Here is an 18,136-nt window from a genome sequence, read left to right as displayed (position 1 = left end):
TGGAGGAACCATGTTTTTGGTGCACTAGGAGCTGTGTAACCACTACTGCAAGGCAGAGTTTGGCTGCAGGCAGAGCTAAACAAAGTCAGACCAGCACCCAGGGCTGTCCTGTTCATTCCAGTCTCCATAACAGAGCTGTCCTTTCCTCCCCCAGTTCTCTTATAGTGCCAGCAGGGTCCAGATCTAAAAGAAGTAGAGGAGCACCCCAGGGTGCTTGTTTTTAGCTGTACCCAGACTAGAAAAGGCATAGGCTGGACTGCAAATTCTTCTGATCTTCACTGAAATCTTTCAGAATTGTCTGTTTTTGTGTTTTTGTACCCCCTGCAGTTCTGGTATGTTGTCAGTGTCTACAAATTCTAGCTTTTATTAGAAAATGCTTAACTATCACCGAACTGTGATGAAACTAAACTATGACCTAGCTACATATGTTATCTGCCAAACTAAATAATGACAGTTCATAAAATGTTTCTCTCAATATTTAAAAATAAAATGCAAATGATTCTGCATTGAGCATCTGATACAAGAAACAACTTAAGTTCTGAAACACGTGTTGTTATTTTCAAAGCAGCAAGTCTGTCCAGATCCTCTGCCTTAGAGTATAAAGGATTGTACTAGGCATATGAACTGAGGGCAGGGTAGGCTTTTCTATTGTGAATGTGAGCCAACCCCACAGGAATACATGACACAGTGTCTCTGTGACTCCCTGCTTCTCCATGGGGAGGATTGTGGCATAGCTGGTAGAAGCAGAGTTGACAGGGTTGGTGGTGAAACACACATGCCAGAAAGACTTGGAGCAGAATACACCTCATGGAACAGGGATCTTCAAGGGGTCCAGCCTAGGGAAGGCCAAGATTGCATGTGTTATCCTTGGGCATACTGGCAAGAATGAATTCTGAACAGGTAAGTGTGGAAAGCATAGCTGTCCTGGTGTGGAGTGGCTTTTCTCCTTCTTTCCCTGCAATATGTTTTTACTGGAAAGCTGTGTCCTAGATGAAAAGGGACAGAGGATGCTGAGGGCTGCCTAGATTGGTAAGACCCTCTGGTCCTACCTGCACACTGGGATTACTGCTGTCTAGCCAGCATTCTGGGCTTGTGCAAGGCATGTACAGAGAATTTGGGGAAGATCTAAGTGAGGGTACACTTGGTGGCTGCATAGTTGGCTCCCCAGTGGCCTGTGCTGGCTCAGTGCCCGAAGCTGTGCAATGTGGAACTTGGGTAAGGTGCTCCTGCCTGGGATGATTTGCAAGGCAGCTAAGGATCATGCACTCCTGGTCAAGGAGCAGCATTGGCTGACATGGGGCTCAGTGTGATGCTGTAGTGGGTTTCAGTATCTTTTGCAAGACCCAGTAAAGGGAAGAGTTTTCCACATTGTGCAGGACTTCAGCCTGGAGAACAGAAAACACCTGTCAAACTCCATTTTCCCTTACATATTCATAACTTGTTAGAGCAGGTCCCACTCCATCACAAAAATGACCTTTGTGTGTTATACATCTATTGTTCTTTGCTGCACACAGTACTGCCAGCTGCTGTAGTCCCTAATGGAGCTGTAGCTGTAGGAGGTTTTGTTTTAGCCCCAAAAGTAAAGAAAGACCTGACTGTTAAGCATAAAAAGATGTGTGTTTATTGCTGGCCTTGCTATTAGCCTGAGCAGCCATGGAAAAGCACCGTAGGATGTGTTCTGCCAGGAAGGGTTGCCACAATGGTTACATTTTCCCACAAAGTGGAAGATGGTTGAACTCCCTTCTGTTTGCTGGGGAAAGCCTTGTGCAAACATCTGCCATATTCTAGCAAAATTTACAGCCTCTGAAATATCCAGCTTTCTGGAGCCTCAGAGGCTTACAGTGCTAAACTCATTGGAACAACTGCTAATGAGTTAATTACAGTGGATTCTTTAGTTAAAATTGCTGCCAGAGACTTGAATGTTTCAGATAACTCTGCTGGCAAGTGGGTTACACTGTTGGGCAGATCTTTGCCTGATTTATAATTCTTCCACAAACACATGGAACGAATGTGTGATTGTCCCCAGAATCCAGTTCTGGTTTTATCTGTTTTATAAAGATCATCTTTAGTTCTGAAGGGATTTCATATGTGCTCCAAGTGTGCTGTAAACCATTATTGCAAACAGCTATTCTGTGATTCTTGTCTGAAAAATGCCTTCCTGCATGGCAGCTCTTCCTGTGAAATATAGACAGCTATCCATCACCCATGAAATACAAGGTATTGAGAGACTTGCAAAGAAAAATGAAGCTAGTTCATATGCTCCAAGGGTCATTTGGTGCAAAATAGCAAGGATTTTGTCCTTTTGCCCAGAACAAAGATTTGTTGTGTAAATCAATAGTTGAACTCCTTTCTTGTGTGAGTATCTACTATCAAGTATCTACTTGATACTTAAAATGCATATTTAGAAATGATCTGTCTTGGCTTTTTATAGTTATAGAGATTTTAGTTTAGAAATGTGTTTACTCTGGCTCCTTTCTTATAAGTAGCAAACATATGATCAAACCTCTTGAAACCACCTAAATCAATTCAGAAGCCAGGTTTCAGCCTTACTTTGGATGTTTTAACACAGCAGAAGTTGCAGCTGTGGATGTTGAGCCCTTTGGCGACATTCTCACTCTTCCCAGACTCCTGCATTAAAGCCTCTAGCTCTTCTGCCAGGTGTGTTGAAATACTTTCAGTTAGCTTTTCAATTGATCTCAATTAATATCCTCTTTCCACTTTGACTCAACAAGAATAGCATCTCAATTTCTCTCCTGTTCAGTTAGGTGTACCTTTGACCTGATGATTTAATTGTTAGTCAGGGTCTTACAAGCTTTTTCATTAAAAAATGAATTAATACAGAGTCTGCATTTTCCCCCACTACAAATCTGTTATTTCAAACACCTACAAAATTCCATTTTTCTGAACAGAGTAGGAGGCTCATTTTGGTCATAGTTCCACAACCCTTTCCATGCTGCAGTACATCTGTAAAAGTTCCTCTCATATCCATTTTTATGGGCTTTCATTGCCTTTCTCCAGTGTGTGTGTGCACAGGGCACATCTGCAGCCAGCACTGCTGAGCTGCATATAGTGTTCAATCCCTGAGCAAACCTGTCTGTCTCATCTTCCTTATGACAGCTTCAGTTGGCTGTGTCTCTTATTCATATGCTGAGCTGTTGAAATTCTTCTTGCCTTTGACACTTTGCTGCTGCTTGGAGAAATACCTCAGGTGATTGTGAATCAGGAAGAAGTAAATATTGTCTGCAGAAGACATTGAATTTTCCCAGTCTCGATGAATCATGTCTTCCTTGTGTGTTTAGCTATACTTCTTCTGCAATTGGCCTTCTATTATGATTTCTGTAGCAGGCTCCAGAAAGCAGAAAGCAGAAAGCCATGTGATACTTGTTTGAAATGCTTGAAGTGTTTCAATCCAGAAGCTAAACTAAAAAGGCTTGTGAAGATAAACTACATAGACTTCTGAAATTGTTCTATAGATTGATTGTCTCTTAAACAGGCCAAAAAAATGTGTGAACATTTGACAACTGTAGTCTCTGCACAATGAGAAGGGCTAGAGAATGGCTTCCACATGAATAGCTGAATAGGTATTTTATGTAAAAATTTGCTAGTGTTGTCTGAAAATGGCAAAAGATTAGGTAGATTAAGTATAGGAGTAAAATAAATCCCTCAGCATAATGTCCCAGAATATATTTGAAAAAGTTCTCCCCCAACAAACTGTCTGATGTCACCTTCACATTCCTAGCTGGTTGACTGAATAGCAAGTTCTACAAATTAAAGATTTCTTCAAAGAAGAGGTTGTCAAATGTTGGAATGAGGTTGCTAGGGATGTGGTGGAGTCACATCTGGTGCTATGTACAAGATGTGTAGATGTGGCACTTTGGGTCAGGATTTTTGGCAGTGCAAAATTAACAATTGGATTCAGTCACCCTGCAGGTGTTTTCCAATCTAAATGGTTCTATCATTCTATGACAAGTCATTTGGCACCTGGGACCTGATTGGCTCTGCCCATGTACTGCAGCAGGCAGGGTGTCACCAGACTGAGGATGGTGATCCTCCCCTCCACCCAGCACTTGTGAGACATTTCTGGAGTTCTGGGCGCAGTGCTGGGCTCCCCAGCACAAGAGAGACATTAATGTACTGAAACAAGTCCACTGAAAGGCCACAAAGGTTAAAGGACTGGAGCATTTTTCATGTAAGGAGGGCCTGAGAGAGCTGGGGCTGTACAGGCAGGAGAAGAGTCAGGGGCTCGTAGTCGCTGGTGTAAATACCTGATTGGGTTGGGATGAGTGAAGTAAGATGACAGAGTCAGACTCTAGTGCCCAGTGTCAGGACAAGAGGTAATTGTCACAGTTTGAAACAGAGGAAGTTCCACTTAAACGTTTTCTCAAAGGCTGGTTAAACACTGGCACAGGTTGCCCAGAGAGGTTGTGAAATCTCTGTCCTTAGAGCAGATGTTCTCCTGTGCTACCTTCCTTTCTCAGCAGGTACAGTTAGCTCTGTTTCGTTTTGTTACTTTTGCAAAAATGATGCTGCAACCCCTGTATTGGTGCTAGAGAGAATTCATGTGCAGTTGCTGTTCATGACATTTTGTAGTTCAGTCTAGCAGCTGATATACACACAATCATATTAAGCTGACAAGATTGAAAGGTATTTGTTTAGTGAAAAGGTCATTTTTGGTATTTTTTCACTTATGCCATAAAAATAAAGCCAGTGCCTAACTAGGATGACTTAGCTCCAGCTTTGTGTCTTTTCTTCCCGTTTTCCTGTCTGTGTGTTTTTCTTTCAAAAGCCAGTTCATGAACTCAAGAGAAAATACACCATTGGCTTAGCTGAACTGTTCTAACTAATAATTTTGGAAAAAAGGTGGAGTTGCCTAAACCTGCCTCATTACCAACGGATTACAACATCCTGGCATTTATGGAGCAAAATCCATTTTCCCTTCTGCTAATAATTCTTCCACAGCCACTGCTGCTGTTTCCTTGACAAACCCCAATAAATTAGCAATTTGGCAATTGCTATGTCACCTACATGCAGCTGATCAGTAGTGTTTTATACAATGCTTTGGTGGAAGCAGCAAGGAAGTGGCATATTGTTTGTCACAGGAACCACAGTCCCCAGTGTTTCATTACTGTAGCTGTGGCTGCCCCTCCACAGTCAGATGCACTGTTTATCATCAGCCTAGTGCCTAAGTTGCACTCACTGCTGATTCAACTCCACCATCATCACAAATATTATTTTTGTGATAATATTATGAGGCAGTGTCTGTATCAGGGGCTATAAAAGTGTTAAGATGGGAACAAGGAAGCTGATTTATTGCCTTGAGCTCAGGGTTGTACAACAGGACTACAAAGCAAGCCTGTGCTGGTCCAGTTTGGATTCCTGCTAAGGCTGGCTGTCATCCTTCTGTGTCAGGTTTGGAATGTAAACTCAAGCACTGGGGCTTGTTCCCAGTCTCCAGTCCTCCCTTCCCATAAAAAGAAAGATGGAAGTATGGCAGTCACAGTCTTCTGCAGGCATGTTTCACACCCTCCAGACAGTGCATAGGTGATACCTGACTTGTGGCCTCATGTGCTTGTCACCTGCAGTCAGGCCAGCAGGAGGCAGCTGGCATGGACTGTGCAGCTCCCATTGCAGATGCAGCTTCCCTTGCAGGTGCAGCTCCCACTGCAGGTGCAGCTCCCATCACCAGGTGCAGCTCCCACTGCAGGTGCAGCTCCCATCACCAGGTGCAGTTTCCATCACCAGGTGCAGCTCCCATTGCAGCTGCAGCTTCCCTTGCAGGTGCAGCTCCCACTGCAGGTGCAGCTCCCATCACCAGGTGCAGCTCCCACTGCAGGTGCAGCTCCCATCACTAGGTGCAGTTTCCATCACCAGGTGCAGCTCCCATTGCAGCTGCAGCTTCCCTTGCAGATGCAGCTCCCATTGCAGGTGCAGCTCCTATTGCAGGTGCAGCTCCCATCACCAGGTGCAGCTCCCATCACCAGGTGCAGCTCCCATTGCAGATGCAGCTCTGCACTTTGTGCCATGGAGCAGGGAGAGGGCTAAACATTTGCAGTTGGGTCACTTGCATTTGTGTAACTTTCCTTCAAAGTGTGCAAGCTTTTAGTCCTAATGTGATGTTCAAGCATTACAAGCCTGCCCCTGGGGAGGGCTCTGTGCCTGCCTTTCTCTGCAGAACCTGTAGGTCTAGATGGGATACAGCACTTACCAAAGCTGGACTGTGTGGGAACAGTTGGCCTTGCATTCCCAGCACCCTATTTTAGTATGTTGTTCAGTAAATAGTCACTGTGAGCATAAAAGTCTGCCACAATGCTATATGAAAAGATTTTGAAAGGTGAAAATTCTGCCAATTGAAATAAAGTGAGCTTTGGCTATATGGAACTGAATCTGCAACAGGGTTTTCCTTACAGAGAATTATTTTTTCCATCAGTCTGGTAGTTTGAAATGTTCCAGATTTCATTTCAGGGAAACATTCATTAAGCAGTCATAGTTGGGTATCTGCTGGGTGGTTGGTGAAACAAAGTTTATTAACTGATCCATATCCACAAATTTTATTAAAATCCAAGAATTTTATGTAATATTGTGTTGCACAGATACCAGATAATTCTTGGACCAAACATTTTAATGCAGGGCAAGTCTTCAAAAATCATGGTTAGTCTTTTAAGTGGAAATTGCCATAAGCATATTCTGCAGCTTCTGTAAAAATAAAGTGAAAATAGTAATTTGTGATTTTTGGTTAGAAAAAAAGAGAAAAGTTGATCCAACCTCTATAATTTCAGGAATTAGATATTTCCCAGAACTTTTTTTTTTTTTTTTTTTTTTTTTTTTTTGCCATTTTCAATCTTCTTGTACTGGCTTCCTATCATAGAATGAGTTATCAGCTTGACGATATAAGAAGCTGGTAATATCACCTGTGCTGCTGCTGCAAATAAAATGTTCATGAGCAACAGCAAACAACCCCACTGAAATGCAGACAAGGAAATTTGCTTGAATGTTGCTTTGCACTTTTTGTGACCACCAGCTCCTGTACAGAGCTGAATGTTAGCCAACTGTCCTTTAAGTGAAAGTCACTTAAAAGAAATTACAGAAAGAGCAGAACGAAGCATCAACATTTAGAATTTTGAAAACTGTGATTAAAGGGAATAATAATAGATCTCTGTGCTGGATCAGAGCCTTTACTTGTAAATGGATCCATTCAGCTGTTTGCATGAATCCAGAAATGGATCTCAGCTCAAGGATTTCTTATGAAACCTCTATTACACCTAAGAAGGGCTTTGAAAATTTATTTTTAGACAGTAAAGGACAGAAGTGATCAGCAGAATGATGGAGTCTGACCTCCTGCATAATCCTGCACCTTCTCCACAGCAGGACATGAGCTGCTTTTTGTAATGAGATGAAGTGAAGCCAAAATTTGGAGCAGTGGTTGTTGCATCTGTTTGAGTGCCTGTGCTGGGCATGTGCCTCCCTGGATTTGGAAACTGACCCTGCAAAACTTAAGAGAGCTCGAGACATTTAACTTTTCTCCTAGGACACTATAATGAACATTTCTAAGCCTGACACACACTGTGGGACACAGGAAAAACCCCACATTTAGTTTAATTGCAGACAATACTGCAGGTCTCAGAAGAGTTGCAGTGGGTGAGGGAGGATCTTTGATCTGGACTGTACAAACACAGCAGGCACTGAGAAGCCTATGGTCTAAAGGCACACAGAGGCACAATGCTGAGATCCACAAGCTAACTTTAGAATAGCTGGATCAGGCATTGGAAGTAATAGAAATACTGCTAAAGCATTGAACTGAGCTGCTGCTATTTTATATTACTGCTAAATGTGAAAGAGCATGAAAACATTTCAGGAGCTGGTATAGAGACAGAAATCTATCTATATATATATACAGAACGTTGTTAAGTAAAGGGGGAAAGCAGAAAGTAAAATTATTTCTCCTTTTGTCCCAACTGAGTCACAAACCTACAGTTAAGAAAGTGACCTTAGTGCAATGTCAGGTTCCAGAAGCCTGGACTGCAACCAAAGGCCAGAGAGAGATCACAGGAAGATTTGGAAATTGTTCTGGAGGGAGTGACTGGAATTTGCTGAGGAAAGGAAATCAATCCAGACTGGCAGTTACAGGGAGATAAACAGAGTTCCTGTATGGGAACATCACTAAGGATCCAAAACCCAGAAGAGAAGGACATCAGAGGTGGATAACTTTCATCTCTAGAAAGGGAGGTAAAAATTGCATATGTGTGCACATATCTGGTGTGGAACAACAATGACAGTTTTCAAAGTGCATTGTGTTAAGAAGGAACCCCACAAATGTGGCAGTCAAAAAAAAGTGGTGATGCCTTATGGAGGAATTCATTGTGTTCCCTCCAGGTTTCAGGGTGATGAAGGCTGGGTAAGTCACTGGCAGCAATGTGTCTGGATTCTCAGTTCTAGGACTGGTGGACATTCATTCACATTCCCAGGAAGAAAAAGGAGACTCCTGCTCCCTGATGCTGCCACAGAGTACAGGAGTGGGTGTAGCTGCAGCAGCAGAGGCAGAGCCATGCTTGGCAGCTTCTCTCCTGAGGTGTCAGGGAAGAGCCTGTGCTTCCAGATATGCTGAGAAAAGGGCACAGTATACAGATAATTGCTTAAATGCTTCTGTAGTCTATTTCTCAGCAGGTTAAAAAAAAATGGACTTCTTTCCTCCATAGATTTTACAAGTTCATTATTTTGTGGCTCATTCATATTCCTTTGTTGGACTGTATGTATTATTGTTGTGGAATGAATAGATCTAATGGGGACAGTTTTATTGCTACCATACAGCTGTAGAAAGCAGGGGGAAAACAACATATGAAAGTCTTGTAATGAACCAATTCATACAAACTTCGTTCTTGCACTAAATCTGAAGCAAGTCTGGTGTCACAGTCTGTTCTATTTAAAATATTCCCAAGGTCTCCTTATGCACCTAAGCTCAACATTGGCATCTGACTTCCAATTACATGACAGTTTTTTTCAGCACTATGAGGAAAGAAAGGGTCTGCTTGACTCCTCTGCTGCTTTCAGCTGTGACTGTGGTACTGCTTCTCTTCTTCACTCTGATTTTTCTTCTTCAGTGGTCTCCTCAGAGAAATCCTTTCTCCTTCTCTCTCCCCTTCCATTCCCTGCTAGTTTTCCAAGAGATGTCCTGGAACTTCTTCCTCTATCCCTTTGTTTTTCTGTGCTCAACAGTGATCCTTACCCTGACAACTTGCAGCTGTCTCTATTGCTGCCTTGTCTTCTTCTTTCCAGGATATTTTCTCCCACCTCTGATTTTCAGTGGGTGCCAAGTTCAAGACAGTTCACTTACTTGTCTACAAACTTTTCTACTGCTTTCTTAAATGATCAAACACCACCACCATACCACCCACATCAATCAAAATGAAAAACTGATCCAGAACCCATTCCCATCCCTCTTAAATTTATATGCAAGACTGCCAAGAAAACCATCATGAATCTGACCTCCCTATATCAGATTCAGAGTCTGTTAAATCACTCTCCATTTTCACAGACTGTATCTCAAATTCTTCCAAAGTAACAGACACATTTGGAAGGACCGTAGCTTTAACAGTCAGTGTTCTTCCAAGCTCCATTTTCTGGCAGAATTAATTTAAAGCACTGGAGGAGACCCTAGTAAATATTCTTTAGCAATTTTATTTTTTAATGATGTCTCCACAGTTTTACACCTTTGCTATTAAAGTTGTGCTAGCAATTAAGGAATAATGATTGTGCAAATTATTTAAGTAATTGAGTTAGTGAACTGAGGTTACTCTGCAGTCAATGAGGTTAAAATTGCTGGCTCCTATATACAGTATTTAATCCTGTGAGTAGTCATTTGAGGTCATTTACCAGTTCCTTGAGGTACCTTTGATGCACATATTTTTTCTTGAAATTATCTGCCCTTAACTTACAAAGTACTATTCTAAGTGATGAAAATTGTTGAGATATTTGTGTAACTTTCAGCTAGGTTTTGAATTATAGCAACACTTGAATTTTTCATTGGTTAAAATGTCACTGAAAACACACTTGTACCATCAATGTGATTCTTAAGAAGACGTCTTACTGTTGACCTGATGTCAGCTCTTGTGGATTGAAGCTTTTTTTTTTAATAGGAGTTTTGAGAGGATGGGATATAAATCCATATTGCAGATGAAATTGGTGGTTCAGCTATGGCCTTCTAACAGTGATTTCCTCTACCTGACCTGCTTTTTAAATCTTGTTATTTCAAATAATCTAAATTGAAATTCACTCAACAGCTCTTTTAAAGAGTAAATAAAGGGGCACATCAGAGAGGAGAGACTTAAGCAAGGAAGTAATGTCAGTCATCCAGCTGTAAAGCATTTTCCACTGAAGCAACTGCAATGTATGGAGCAATGCAGACAGCAGGGAAAGCCCCCTTTCCTCTGGAATAGCAGTGGCAGAGCCTGGAACATGATTCCTTACCCTTCCCAGCAGTTTGGCCCTCTGCACTCAAGGCCAGGTCTCTGGTCAGACAGAGATGTTTGTTGCCTTTTTTGCCTTGGGGCCTTTTTTGACTGAAAGCTGGAAGAAGGCTTCCCATGGTAGAGGCCTCCCCCAGCTGCTTGGGAATGAGATTGGCTCCTGCTTGGGACACTCTGCAGTAGATGTTGCAGCCTGTTACTCGTGCCTGTTCACACCCCAGATCCTGGCCCTGACTTGTGAAATGATTTCTTGACCTCAGGCCTGATGCCTTATGACTTATTTAGAGTTGTTCAGCCTGGAGGGGAACCTTATAGCAGCCTTCCAGTGCCTAAAGAGAACTTATGAAAAAAAAGGGAGAGGAATGTTTTACATGGCCACGTGCTGATAGGACAAGTGGTAATGCTTTTAAAATGAAGGGTGGTTGATTTAGATTAGCTATAAGGAAGAAGCCTTTTGTAATGAGAGTGACAAAACACTGGAACAGATTCCCCAGAGATACTCCATCCATGGAAATATTCATGATCAGTTTGCAGGTGAGCAGGACTTGATTTTTAAAAGATCCATTCCAACTCAAAGTATTATATGATTCTGTGATTATGGACTTGCCTGCTCTGGGATCTTACCTCACACAGTGTGGTGAGATGGCTCTTGCTGCTAACACCATTGCCTTTGCCAGCTTTGTCACCATGCTTGGCTCACAGCTTCCTCTTCCTCGTGGAACAGCTCCCTCTTGCTCCTTCCTGACATAGGACTAGAGAACATCATAGTACATCCCAACAGGACACAATTGTGGCAGCACTTCCCTCCAAATCCCTGTGAGTGAGGCTGACAGATACCACAATTTGCATCCTCTGAGGGCAGCTCATTGTTAATGTTATTTTCAAATCTGAAAAGTAGAGGAAGAAAATCAGAGACCGTGTCCTTTGAAAAACTTTGCAAAGACCAAAGACTGTGGCTTGCTCAGGCATTCCTTGGCTTTTGATAGCTGCCATCAATTAGTGGATGATCTGTCAGTGACTTTTCAAAGCTGAATTTGGAAGTTTTTGTCAGGATGTTCTGTAAACCAAAAATCTAAGTAGCTTAAAAAATATTACAAAAATAAAAGATACATCTATAGGCCCACCTCAGAAAAATCACAGAGTCCCCAGTGGTAGAGGAGGGAAAGATAATTCTGCACTTGTGTGGCTTTTTAAATACTTTGCCTGCTCAGTCATCATGGCCCACTCATCATGAAGCATCCAATGTTAGAAACAGACTGCTAAGCTTTGATCTCACTGAATTAATCTGTTCTAATGCTGTCATCATGCAATGTTCTTTGATGTGAGTAATATTCTGGGATGGTAGAATCATAGTCTTCTACTGGTGCATTTGAATGGCACTGACCACACAGGAAACAGGAGCTGCTGCCTTTGCAGACTTCAGGCTTTGTTTCTCTCTTAAGTGATTTGATTCCACTTAAATACTTTATTGCTGAGACCAACACAGAAATGCTGCTGGCTCTCACCTGAGTTTTTGCAAGAAGTCAGCAGGGCCTGATGAGTTCTTGTGGGGAATGGCAGGGGTCTAGGTGGGTATGTACTTAGCAGAAGTTGCTTGCTGCTTTAGGTATGCAGGCACTATGTAAAATGTTGGTACCTACTTGTCCACAGAATGTTTGGAGGATAATGTGGCCCACTTCATCCTCCCAAGAAAACTGTAAATTCTGATCACAAGTGCTCTGTGTGCTCATTCCTTTCCTCCATATGGTGTGTGAAGAGGCACTGGATAATAGGGAAGGTAAAGGTGGCTCTCTTTTACACTTATTTGTATATTTACAACAGTATATGAAGATAACTCACTGCCAAAAAAAGCTAAATTTCAAGTGTGGCACTGAAGTACAGTGAGTGCCAAAAGAAAACTGACAGTCAAGCACTAGTGAAGCCTGTTGTAAGTGGGTGTCATGGGTCAGTCATCATGGGTGTCATGGGTCATATACCCCTCAGCCACACTCCCCAGTCACTGCAAAAATGACTGGTGCCCTCTCTTGAATTTTTAAACTATTTTTTGTATTCTATAAATGGTTCATGGAAGATACTGCCATGGCTCAGTGCCTTAAATAGTAGCCATAAAAAAAGGACATGCAAAGATCAAATTCTTGCTGGGAGATAAAAGTCATGATCCATCAAATTAGAAATATGCTGGCAAAACATCTTGTTTTCTTGGTGTATGTGATAAGGCCATAGGCAGTTGCTTAATAATAACAACATAAGAGCATGAAAACTATTGAAGATGTACTCTATTGTTGTTTTGGCTGAGAAATATGACTCAGCTTTCAAGTGTATCCTTCTCTCATTAAAGGTAAATCGTTTTTCACCAGAGAAAAAAATTTATATACATCTTTGCATGTATATTTGCATGACATGCAGCAACTTTGGTGTAGAAAGTAAGATTTTTATTGCAATGTAGTACAACATTCATTGCAGCATCTCCTCTTCTGGCATGTTTTTCACTGATTAATATAAGGGTTTTGTGAAATGGTACATCAAATGGAAGCCATGTTGCCTGTGCTGTCCCTCTCCCTGCAAGCTAATCAATGTAGGTTGGAAAAAGTCAAAGGCCTTAAACAATCAAAATGTAAATAACTGGGGCTGACCAGAATAGTTGTTGTGGTACATGCTAAGCACCAGGAGCAGGTATTGCTTTTTGAATGCTTTTAGGTTGGTTTTGTATATTATTTTAGGTCTTTTTATTTATTTGTTTGATTAGATTTTTTTGATTGGTTGGGTTTTTTGTTTTGTTTTTTTTTGTTTTGTTTTTTGTTTTGTTTTGTTTTTTTTTAATTAATGGCCTTCTAGCTTCTTAGAATGTATCAGAATTCAAACATATGTGTGTGTGTATATATATATATGATTTGAAAACTATGCAACTTAATAACACAGGTTATTTTATGCTATTACCATCTGGTGGGTCTTACTGAAGTGAATATAGCTATGCTCCTCTACCACCGGCAAGAAGCTGGATAAAGCAGCTTGATCTTGAAAAATAATTTTTTTTCCTATGTAAAAATGTGAACATTAGAAGATAGCATTTATTTCCTACTTTTGTTAAATGACCTTTCAAGTTCAGGTTTAATCTATTGGCTGGTGTGCCTAAAAGAAATAGTACTAAAATACACATGAAGCTGGTTGCATAAGCCAGTTCTGCTTTTATGCTACAGACATTAGTCTTTCCTGTGGTTTGCTCAATTCTCTTCGTAGATTTATAAAGATCTATGGAGATAATTTCTTCACAGTGTGAGGATATTGATGAGTACAAGGATCTTTATTCTTCAAGTCACAAGGGGCAAGAGTAGCAGTGCTGTACCAATCAGCAATTGTTAATCTTCATCCACAAATGGCAGTGTTCTGCTCACCAATACATGGTCAAGGAACCTTGTTGCCAATAAAAGTTCCCATTAAAATTCCCTGCTTCAGACAGCACGTGAAGTTTTTCACCACAAGGGTGACCAAGCACTAACACAGATTGCTCAGGAAGGTGTTTGATTCTCCATCCATGTATTCTTGGAGATAATCTAAAGTCATCTGGAAAAGTTCCTTGGCAGCCAGCCCTGGGTGGCCCTGCTTGAGCAGAGAAGATTGGACAAGATAACCCCAAGAGGTCCCTTCCTACCTCAGCAATTCTGTGATTCTGTGTTTCTGTAACACTGAAAAAAAAGGCTGTTAAAACTTCTTTTATTTCACTTCAAACTGAAATTTGGAAATGTGTGGGTGTGTGTAAGTGGGAATGTCAGCATTATTGTTTGCTGGGTTTTAGAAAAGAAGGTGGAGAATTTGCTTGACCATGTGTAGCGAGATTTAGTTTTCAGATTATGAAAGAAAATATTTAATGCTAGTTGGCATGGCCAGCATAAAGGCAACAGGGTGGATTGATAGGCCAGGAGTGATTCAGGCTTCTGCAGGGTAGAAGCCCATGGGGCAGTGAGCTGAGTCCCTCTGAAGAGGTCACTGAGTACAGCAGGAGCAGAGATTCCTGCCACAACCACAGCCCTGTGTTCCAGTTACAACTGAGTCCCAACCAAAGCATCCATTAAACCTAGAGAGCATGCAGACTGGAAAATGTATCTATTCAAAGTGGATTTTGGCTGAAATAGGGAGGGTAACAGGTAGGATCTTCTTTTAAAAATATATAAGTACCCAGAGTCCTTGAGTAGTCAAAGGATTGTATTTTTACCTTTTCAGACATACTTCAGCTTTAGCAGCAAACTGTACTCTGTGCATTACGTGGACAAAGATTTGATCAAACAGATGTATTTACTTGCTACTGATGTGAGCAAAAAGAGAAAATGTCTCTTCTTGTGATGAGCTGTCAATCTTTTATTGTGTATTTTGATAGAAATCCAGAATTATTATGTGTTGGGTAACTTGCAGTTGTCCTGAATCCTATATGTCCTGATTCTGTCCATTTATCAGCCTCACTCCCTTACGTTATCCAGCATGAAAAATGGACATTTCCAACATGCAACACCATTACGTGCAAGCATTAAAAATTAGGAGAAAATATCTTTTGTTCCATATAAGTCCAAAGAATTCTACATAATATTAAATACTTACAATCAAAATCACTAGACCATGGACTTCAGAAATATATACGATGGCCTACCAGTAAATCTGACTTCTATGTGCACAAAATACAGGGAGAAGATTTTCCTGTGAATTCAGGGAGAGGATTGCTTTTGAGATGACTGAAAGTTCAGATTCAATGCCATGTACTAGACACAGTGAGGTGAGTTCTGCATATATTTTTTTTATTGTTTGTATGTTCTGACAGAGAGGATTGTGGCTTGCACTGCCATTTTCCTATTGGAGCAGGAAGTAATGAGAAATAAATGTGCATTTCATTATCTGTCATTGAAAAACCTACCAGTCTGATGGTTTGCCTTTACAGAAGTGTCCAGGTTTTACTTTTTTGTCTCTTTTCTGGATGGTACTGACTTCACTATGAGGGATACCTTCAGCTACATGAGGAATAAACTTCAGTTCTTTAATATTGCAGCAGAAAACGGTAATGTTTCCCTCCACAATCAAGGAAGTAATTTATATATTAAAACTCTTATCTATTATGCTGTGCTAATTATATTACAAGAGCTTGAATTCTACTCTTGCTTTAATTTTTGTCCTCCATTGATAAGTAATCTTTGTGCTAAAAACCCTATCATAATACCATATTTCTTCAATGACAGCATATTGACATCAAGTGCTAGCAATGCAAACAATTGGTATGAGACTGGGCACCTAAGCCTTAGGATATGTAAAGAAGCACTTTGTGAGTGAGTACATGAAGCCTTTCCATAGACTGAATACAGTTACCCTGTGAAATAATCTGTGTATGAAGGGAACACATTCTGAGAGTCTGATTTAGTATCACACCATTACTGTGAGTGGATGTTAGATTGGACCTTACCCATCTAAATGCAGTTTATGGAATAAAAAGTCACCCTGCTACAGTCCTTGAAGAAGGTAGGTGTGAAACCAAGAACCTACATATGGAAAAATATTTACTTGGAGAGGGGAGGAAACATATTTGTTGACTGAGATTTACCCCAAAAATGTAAAAGGAGATGAATTTAGAACAAGCTGATTGGCTGCAGGATGATGGTTCCATGTTATGTGAATATGTGTAGAAGTTACCTCAGTTTCCCTGACAGCTTTAAGGGAGGAAAGCATGAAGTGTGGTGTACATATTTGTCTCTCTAGTGAGAGATATTTTGCCTCTAGTGAGAGATATGATCAAATGGACTGTTGGGATCTAAGACAGGACTGAGGACAACTCGAGGTCAGATGTTAACTATTATGAGAATTTTACATAGCACCTGGTTTGTTGTCTATTCCAAGCATCTCAGAGAGACAGCTGTCCTCATATGGGCTGTTAGCCTTGTCCAACTCAGAGATCATTTTTCTGGGGGGTGTCTTTGAAAACCCAACAGCTGAGGTGTATATTCCATCTGGTTAGACAGGCTTCTTGATGGCAAAATCGTATGTTTATCAGTAATCTGTAATCTGGGTTGGTAAAAATGATCTGTTTCACTTAGTCCTTCATTCTTGCATTCTTGTACTTTTCTTTTACAAGATCAGGGTGGGGGCAGAAAGGAAGGAAGAAGGGATGGGTGTAGAAAGTGCTTGAGGATTCCAGGAAATTGGTAGACTGGACTTGTTAATGCTTGTGAAATGATTTTTGACTCAGGCTTTCAAATGAAAAAAAATGAGATATTAGAAAGATGGTAGTCTTTTATCTGCTGAGGAAGATGGATTGGTATGACTTAAGATGTCATGTATATGAATGGGTGCTATAAAGGGATCATTCTAATGACATGCTGTAAAAGACAACTGTCAGGAATAAATTATTCTTCTCTTCTGATGATATTGATGATAATGCACTCAAATTCCTCATGACACATTTCCTCACCTAAAGTGAAAATCTTTTCCTAAAATGTTTAATGGGTGCAAAGGTCTTTGTTGTGCATTTCCAACTCCGTGAAAAACATCAGGTAGTGGCTTACATAAGAGCAATTTTGCCTGCAATTAGTGTGTTTGCATACAAGTACACAGGCTTTGATTAAGCAGGGGAAAGTACTTAACTGCATATGTAAGTTCTGTTCAGCAGTGAAGCAATGAAACTGAAATGTGAAGTAAGAAAGCCTAACTTCAGAAGTATCAGGGCTGATAAGAAGAGCAGTTCTGAGCAGCTGAGCAGATCAGGGCTCCATCAGTGATGGGGGTGAGCTGGATGTAGCTCCCCCCAGGGATACCTGTGCAAATGTCACAAAATCCTGCCTGTGCAGCCTGAGACCAGCAGCACACTGTGCTTGTTTGTGGAGCAGCACTGGGAACAGAGGGAAGGAAAGACAAAACCAAACCCAGGGACCTGCCTGCAGGTATTGACCCCCAGTTGTCCTAGGAGCCTGGAGGTGAGTGTCCCCAGGCTGGAGGAAGCTGCCCAGCACTGCACTGCTGCCAGCCCCCCTCCCTGAACCGCCCATCACTCATGCAAAGCTGTGGGCACCTGTTTGCCTGGAGGAGTCAACAAACCTGCATGCTTGAACATGCTTGAGAAAAGGACACAGCAGGGGGGCTGTGGCCGTGGTTCACCTAGAATGAGACATTGATGAGGGACTGGGGCTCGTGGGTAACCCACATTGGGAACGGGAAACCAAGGAACGTGGCAGGAAACCTTAACCATCGAGGGCTAGAATGAGCTGCACTACTTCAGCCTCCCATGCAACCATGCCTCACTGGAGGAGTTTTGATGCACTGAGATTTTAAAAAGGCAATAGTAAGAGTACTTGAGAGCAGGAAGGAGAAGGGCAGGAATTTAAGCAGCTTTTTGCACAGTGATTTCTGTTTGGTTTTTTTTTTCCCCTCACTGTAAACCAGTGATTGTGTGTTTGTGTTGGTTGGCAGTAAATTAAGTCAAGTAAAATTCTCTGACTTGATGCAGTTGTAACTTTGACAGACTGATACAAGAAGTGATGGGCTAAATTACAGTAAAGGAAATGTACCTTGAGCATTTGGAGTTTTCTAATGGTAAAGGAGGCTGATCACAGCCTGGATTGCTGAGGGAGGCTGTGGAGTCGCTGGAGGATTCAAGAGCAGATTAAATGAACTTCTGTCAAGAACAATTTAGAAGAAGTTGATCCTGC

At 41.4% G+C, this 18,136-nt stretch overlaps 1 protein-coding gene across 7 annotated transcripts in view; it reads left to right on the top strand.

The window, feature by feature from the left end:
* LOC306809084 (uncharacterized protein) overlaps positions 1–18,136 on the top strand; it is a 233,254-nt gene that overhangs the window by 42,103 nt on the left and 173,015 nt on the right. For all 7 annotated transcript variants that reach the window (XR_013776161.1, XR_013776162.1, XR_013776163.1 and 4 more), the window contains exon 2: positions 15,134–15,222. Coding sequence is in view for 3 of the 7 variants with exons in the window: in XM_079320220.1 (XP_079176346.1) it covers positions 15,134–15,222 (89 nt within the window). In the remaining 4 variants the exon portion in view is untranslated. The remainder of the gene's footprint in view (positions 1–15,133; positions 15,223–18,136) is intronic.

Source organism: Erithacus rubecula (genome assembly GCF_903797595.1).
Source record: "Erithacus rubecula genome assembly, chromosome: 1".
Classification (NCBI taxonomy): domain Eukaryota; kingdom Metazoa; phylum Chordata; class Aves; order Passeriformes; family Muscicapidae; genus Erithacus; species Erithacus rubecula.
The sequence above is the reverse complement of the archived record's forward strand: the minus strand, read 5'-3'. Positions and strand labels throughout refer to the sequence as shown.